This window comes from Rhagoletis zephyria, unplaced genomic scaffold (genome assembly GCF_001687245.7).
Source record: "Rhagoletis zephyria isolate East Lansing unplaced genomic scaffold, Rhagoletis_zephyria_1.1 Rzeph_scaffold_02153, whole genome shotgun sequence".
NCBI lineage: Eukaryota > Metazoa > Arthropoda > Insecta > Diptera > Tephritidae > Rhagoletis > Rhagoletis zephyria.
The window spans coordinates 22,572-29,274 of NW_016159237.1; the positions used below are offsets into that span (position 1 = coordinate 22,572).

The window sequence follows — 6,703 nt, forward strand, 5'->3', positions numbered from 1 at the left end:
TTCATATAACGAAAAATTACAATTTATTTTTATACGGAAGAAACCCGCAACACCCTTCACATAAAAAATTCTAAAAAAAAATCAACGGTAATTTTGAGCGATTTGAAACTTGCAATTTGCGTTACTAAATTGAATAGGCTACAAAACTGCATACTCGAAAACTTTGTAGAAATTGTGAATAAAAAGTTGAAATTTTTGATGAACATTTTTTGAATTTATGTGTACTTTATATAAAATGTGGAACTTTGACTTATAGGGTTTGTATTACAGAATGAACTATAGTTTCTTAAATGATTAATGAAAAAATATTTCCCTGAAAATAATTTTGAATATTATATTACAATTAGGTGTAAACTAACATTTAATACTGACGTATGAGTACAGAGACGGAAAATAGTTACAAAAAACCAACTTTTTGTAATACTCTTGAATTTTTTCACCCACAAGACTTTTACTAATTATATTACCTGATATTTCATGCTTAAATCAAAACCATATAAATCAATTTTTCTAATATGGTACAAAGAAATTGAAACTTTGTTTAAAAACTCAACAAATAATAATCGAAATTTCAAACTTTTGAACCAGAATGATAACAAAATTTTTGGGTGTGAACATGGGCGTAGCCAGGTAGGGGTAGGGTATAGGGTATATATATAAAATAGTACCCTGAAATGCCAGCTTAAGAGGGCCGAAACAAGTAGTCGTTATTGGTATGCAGCGGAATATTATTGTTACAGAGGAACATATAACAATGGTAAAAGAGCCTAACTCGAGTTTAATTGGTTTTGTAACACCTACTAACGGGAGCAGCGATGCAATTACCTCTGAAATGATGGATTTTTTAAAAAGAGAAGATTATTCATTGGAGCAATTGATTGCAATTAACTGCGATGGAACGAGATGTAACACTGGGAAAAGCCGAGGTACCATCTGTAATTTAGAGCATAAGTTGGAGCGACCACTGCAGTGGTTTATATGTCTGTTTCACTTCAACGAATTGACGTTTACGGCGGTATTAAAACACTTCTTAGGGAAGGCTAGTGGGCCACAAAACTGGCCTGGATTAATTGGTTATTCCCTACAAAATTGCGAAAATTTACCAGTAAGTATCCCACGGTTACTGCCCTTTTCTTATCTTGTATTATTTTAGACTTATTAAAAAAATGCATATATACTTTCTACTTTATTTAATTGTATTCTTTAAAAAATAAAGGCTGCACACAACTTCGAACCAATCCCAATGGGTGAGATGCCCGAAAATATTGACGAGTGGGACTTGAGAGCCGATCAAAAATATTTATTTAATTTGGTTTGAGCAGTCGATAGTGGAGTTTGCAGTGAATATCTAGCAAGTATTAAACCAGGTCCTCGGAATCTTTCGCGATGGCCGACAACAGCGGCTAGGGTACTTCGTCTGTATGTTACGAAGCCAGTGGCTTCAGAAAAGTTAAAAAAACTTACATTCTTTGTAGTAAAGGTTTATGCGCCATTTTGGTTTTTAATAAAAAAAAAAGCCGAAAGCCATAAATGGCAGCCGACACTTACTACAGTATATTAAATGGATTCGACAATTGCCTACAGATATGCAAGAAACTGTACAACACTCTGTGCAAATTAATGGGTTTTTCGCTCATCCGGAAAATGTTTTATTATCAATGATAACAGACCAGGATAAACCAGTACGAAATGAAGGATATGACAAAATTTTTGAATTTCGTGCGCATGGAGTTCATAACATTCGTCAGTTTTCGTGCCAAGAATAATTTTTGATGCTACGTCGTTAACGAATTTAATTGACTGGGACGAAGTTGGAAATGTTACAGAACCGCCATGTTTACAATTTTATTCGGATGATGTTTTGATTTCTTTTTACAATTCCGACAAAGTTATCAAAATTCCAGGTATAAAGTATTTATTTTCCGAATCAAATCAATAGTTTGCATACTTATCTACAACTATTTTTCTAATTTCTTCTTATTAAACTTTTTCATTCTAGACTTTCCTTGTCATTCGCAAAACACTGAGCGGTTTGTACAAATCGTGGCTCAATCCAGTACCTCAGTCATTGAAAAAAATCGTCTTGGTTATATTGCTAATAAAATAGAATCACGCAAATGTTACAAACGACTCAATTCACGAAAGGATTTTTATGATTTTTATGAGGATTGAAAACAATCAAAGTATGAAAGGGAAAGGTAAGATGAACGAGTGTAATTACAAGTTCAACTAAGATGTGTTAATATTTGCAACAAAAAAATGGGACGTGAATAAATATATTTGCAAAGAAAATAAAAGGGTGAGAAAATACCTTTCCAATGATACCTCATAAGTCTAAATCGGTAAAGTCTTGGCTGAGTTATTCAAGTTTTGCTCAAAGCAATCTTTGAAAAAAGTTAAAAAACAGCATCAAAAATATCATTATTATGATTCCGTTGAATTTTTATTTTTTTATTTCTGAGCTGATTTTTTTCAAAAAATTTTTTTGGAAACTAGTTTTATTCATTAAAACCCCCATTTTTGGAGGTCTTTTCAAATTGGTCCAGCTCACTTAAATCTTAATATTTTTCCGAAATATTTTGGCACAAGTCTTAAAATATCATAGATTTTATAATTCCAATGGAAAAAAGTACCGATTTTTTTTGTATGGGGAGTGATGCAGTCTAATGCACATACATACATGCGCACAGTGTAATTTACAATCAGCGTTGCCATTTGGCTACAATTGTAGCCATCGGCGTAGCCAGAATGAAATATAGGGGGGGAGGCTCGACCCTATTAAGCTGGCATTTCAGGGTATTATTTTATATATATATAAGGAATATTTGAATGTTAGGGGGGGGAGGCTCAAGCACCCCCCTGTCCCTACCTAGCTACGCCCATGATTGTAGCCAAAGTGATAGATTGAAAATGTAAAATTACAATGCTACATATTTATGTACATAGGTAGATATATTTAAATCGGCTAAACTCTGATAGCTTCATATTTTGTATGGAGGAAAGAACGTTAAATCGTCAGTAAACAAATTTATCAAAAATCAACGGGATTTTTGGCCAACTTTAATCTTCCACTTTACTATAATTAAATTTATTAGACTAAAAACCTGAATACTAAACATTTATTTTAAAAATTCGAACTAAAATCTAGAAATTTTATGATAATAATAAATAAAACCTTAGTACTACAAGACATAAATAGTCAACACTTGACAATATGTTGTGGTGCTATATTTTTGTCAAATTTGCAATAAAATAAAAAAATTTAAACAAACAGGATTCTCTAATTAAAATTGCAAACGTTAAAAATTTAACTACATTTAAGGTCAGATTAGTTCAGGATTCAATTACACAGTGATACAAAGGTAAACAAAAAAATATGCAGCGGTTCTCATATAGAAATTATGTTTTGGTATAGCCCATGGGACACGACTGTACTTATAGTTTTTCTCCATCACTTCTACTTTACTACTTTTTACTAGCAAATATGATAAAACTTTGTTTTTTTTCAGTTACAAAATCAGGAAGTTATAACTTTGTTGTTTTTTGGTCGAATTTAAATTTTTTTCTCTGTTTGAAAGAGATGTGTTTTACCTTTCTAACAAAGAAACCAGATTGTTTATCCCTTGAAAAGAAGTGCCATATAAGTTTATCGAAGATGTTTGAAACAGGGATAAAACCACCCCTGCCTACTATGTAGCGGTAGTTTTCGGAAAGGTGAAAAGAACTATATTTAATACTACTCTACTCTAATGTTCGGCTGGGCCCGAACTTAAACTTTTATTATCGTCTTTATTTCGCTTCTTTGCTTCATTTCGGAGAATGCAAAGTAGAATGTTCTGCAATATCTATGTATATAATACGCGAAGGGATTTTTTGTGCAGCATAAAAGATCTGTACCGTTCGCCCGATTTTCAAAAATGAGATGTCAGATTAAAGCGCTTGGTCTGTAGATGTGCAATAAGGGTTTACTTTTTCGAAGAGAGGTGCCACATGTTAAAAAATTGCATTCAAATAATTTAATAATCAATGCCATCAGATCCACACCGTTTGTTCGATTTTCAAAAGTAAGGTGGCAAATCATGAGGTTTTACCTTTTGAAAAGAGTTGCCATAGGTAATTTACAAATTCCATAGATAATTTACAAAATGTTCCCCCACAGGGGTCCAGACTAAAGGAGTTTAAATAGGTAGTAATTTGAAAATGTTTTGAAAAGGGTTGCCACCTTCTTTAAAAGCCGAATTTAGTTATATGCACTATTAAAATATGGGTGTTAAACGAAAGAGTGCTAAGAAATCTTCAGTTTAAACATCAAAATTTTGTTTGATGGTTTGAAGAGAGTTCACAGCTGTTGAAAATTCTAAATTTAAATGAATTATTAAGTTAAATAAATTACTAAAAGAGGTGATTTAATCGTTCATGGGTTTGAGAAGGATTTATATCTGAACTGTTTAGGAGGGTTGCCAGGTGATAAAAAAATTTAATTAAATTTAATTCTTCAGGTAATTGAATTATATATCAAAGTATCGGGCGAAAGAGCTTGTAAAGATTTCAGTTTGAAAATGCCACGCAGAAGGTTGCCACCTGTTTGAAAAGACTAATTTATTTAGCTTTTACACAATTTCAATGAAATATTAAAATATGAGTGGAAAAAGAAAGAGTTTTAATAAAACTTTAGTTTGAAAATATTTTTGTTAGGGTTGCCATCTATTCGATTTTTATTTTGAGCGAAAAAGTTCGGTAATTGTGTTATTAGCTGTCTGGATGAAATCAATTGGCCCCGAATTCACGCCCTTAAATCTTTTTGTGCCATGCCGTGAAGGACCGATATAACGCGAACAATCTATTAACGATTCAGGTCTTTAAGGCGTATGTCGGGCATTTCTTACGATAGAGATCGAAAACATCAACAAGGTCTTGAAGAACTGGGTTAACAGAATGCGCTACTGCGAAGACAGTCACATGAAATCGGGTTCCATAACTAATGGGAATATATGTTCTTTCGACTATACCCATAATATACCGAAAAAATTAGTTTGGGTTAATTTTTATAAATAAATATTTTTTTTGTTAGGGTCATCAGCACCGTCATTATAAATGTGCATTAAGGTTTTATTTTTTATCTNCACGGTGGTTTGAGTTTTGAGGCAATGAACAACCGACGCCATGTGAGACCTCTCTTCGTTCAAAAAGGGATGAACGAATTTACTTGAAGCATTTTCAATATTTATTAAGGTTTGTGAATAGTTTTGCCATCTGTTTAAAATGTTAAGCTCAATTTTGGCGTGTTATCGCCATGCGGGTTCACTAGTTTTATTTATTTCGCTTGTTTGCTTCATCTGGGGGATTGCAGAGTACACTCCCGATCAATGAAATAGACTCAGGCTATTTTCATGAAATATTGAAGTTTTAAAATGAAAATACGAAGAAATTAACCAAAGTATATATTTTTTTATTATTCAGTATTAAATTCTCAAATGAACTAAAAAAAATTAGAGATCTATGTGAAAAGGTTTTTGTTTAATACTACTTCTTCTAAGTGAACCTGAAAATTAACGACTTCTTATCGATCAACGGAATAGATTCAACGACTTAGCACTAATATAAAAAACAAAATCTTCCAAAAATTCAGTTTTAATTCAAATTTTTAAGGTTAATTAATAATGTGTGTATCCACCTCTATTTGAAATTATTTCATAAATTCGGTTTGGCATTGAATCGTAAAGAGACTTAAGAATATCCAATGAGAGATCGCTCCAGGCGCTCTTAATGGCATTTGTTAATGATACAATGTCTTCAAATTGTCTGCCAGATTGGTAGACTTTACGGGAGAGCCATCCCCACACGTTCTCGATAATATTCAGATCAGGAGAGTATGGAGGCCAATCCATTAAGGTTACATTTTGGTCCTTAATCCACTTTTTTACGGCTCGAGCAGTATGAATCGGGGCGTTATCTTGTTGAAATGTCCATGGTAATGGCCCAAAAAGGTTTAAAAAATGTGGAAAAGCTTTTTCGAGCAGCGCTCTATAGCGTGTGGCATTCATCTTGGATGAAACGAACTGGAGTTCGAATGGTCCATAATAAGAGATTGCACCCCACACCATTATACCTCCCTCACGACTATGGTGACGAATTAAATGGAGTTCTTCCTTTCTTACGTCATGGAAGTAGTAGTTGAACCCGTCTGGGCCATCCAAATTAATACGTTTTTCATCAGAAAACACGATTTGGTACCACTCACTATTCCATGTCATGTGACTCCGAGCAAAAACCTTGCGAGCATGTTTACGAACGTCTGTAAATGGTGATTTTTTCTTTAGTTTTAATCTTTTTAGATGTTTTGCATTTCTTATCACACGCCGTACAGTTGCTATACTTGCATTTAATTCTAAATATGAACGAATTTTCACTGCAGAGCACTTTGAATTTGAGGCTTCCCGGAGAATTCTGCGCTCTTCGCAAGGCTTAAGCACTTTTCTGTTGGGCTTTGTCATATTTTTCCCATAATTAGATGGATTTCTAAGGAAATGAGACACAACAGTCTGACTTCTAGACACTTTTTCTGCTATTTGCCTGGTTGTAAAATTGCTGTCTCGATAAGCCAATTTTTCCCCCTGTTCCTCCGAAGTTAGTACAGCACCACGACCCATTTTGCGGTATAAAAATAGAAAATTACAAGCGATAACAAAATACACCTTTTCAG

At 33.3% G+C, this 6,703-nt stretch overlaps 1 protein-coding gene and 1 long non-coding RNA gene across 3 annotated transcripts; both read left to right on the top strand.

Moving 5' to 3' along the window:
• The first annotated feature begins 620 nt into the window (after positions 1 to 620).
• On the top strand, positions 621 to 1,379 carry LOC108366119 (uncharacterized). 2 transcript variants are annotated; one of them, XM_017620421.1, is made up of 3 exons: positions 621 to 905; positions 954 to 1,105; positions 1,217 to 1,379. In XM_017620421.1, exons 1-3 carry the CDS (start codon positions 716 to 718, stop codon positions 1,316 to 1,318), a joined length of 444 nt encoding a protein of 147 aa, XP_017475910.1. In that variant the 5' UTR covers positions 621 to 715; the 3' UTR covers positions 1,319 to 1,379. The 2 variants fall into 2 exon arrangements, with proteins under 2 accessions (XP_017475910.1, XP_017475909.1); XM_017620420.1 differs by having other exon boundaries at positions 621 to 1,105.
• A 27-nt stretch (positions 1,380 to 1,406) lies between these two features.
• Positions 1,407 to 2,168, top strand: LOC108366120 (uncharacterized). Its single transcript, XR_001848048.1, has 2 exons — positions 1,407 to 1,904; positions 2,000 to 2,168. It is a non-coding gene; the product is annotated as an uncharacterized LOC108366120 (long non-coding RNA).
• The last annotated feature ends 4,535 nt before the right edge of the window (positions 2,169 to 6,703 follow it).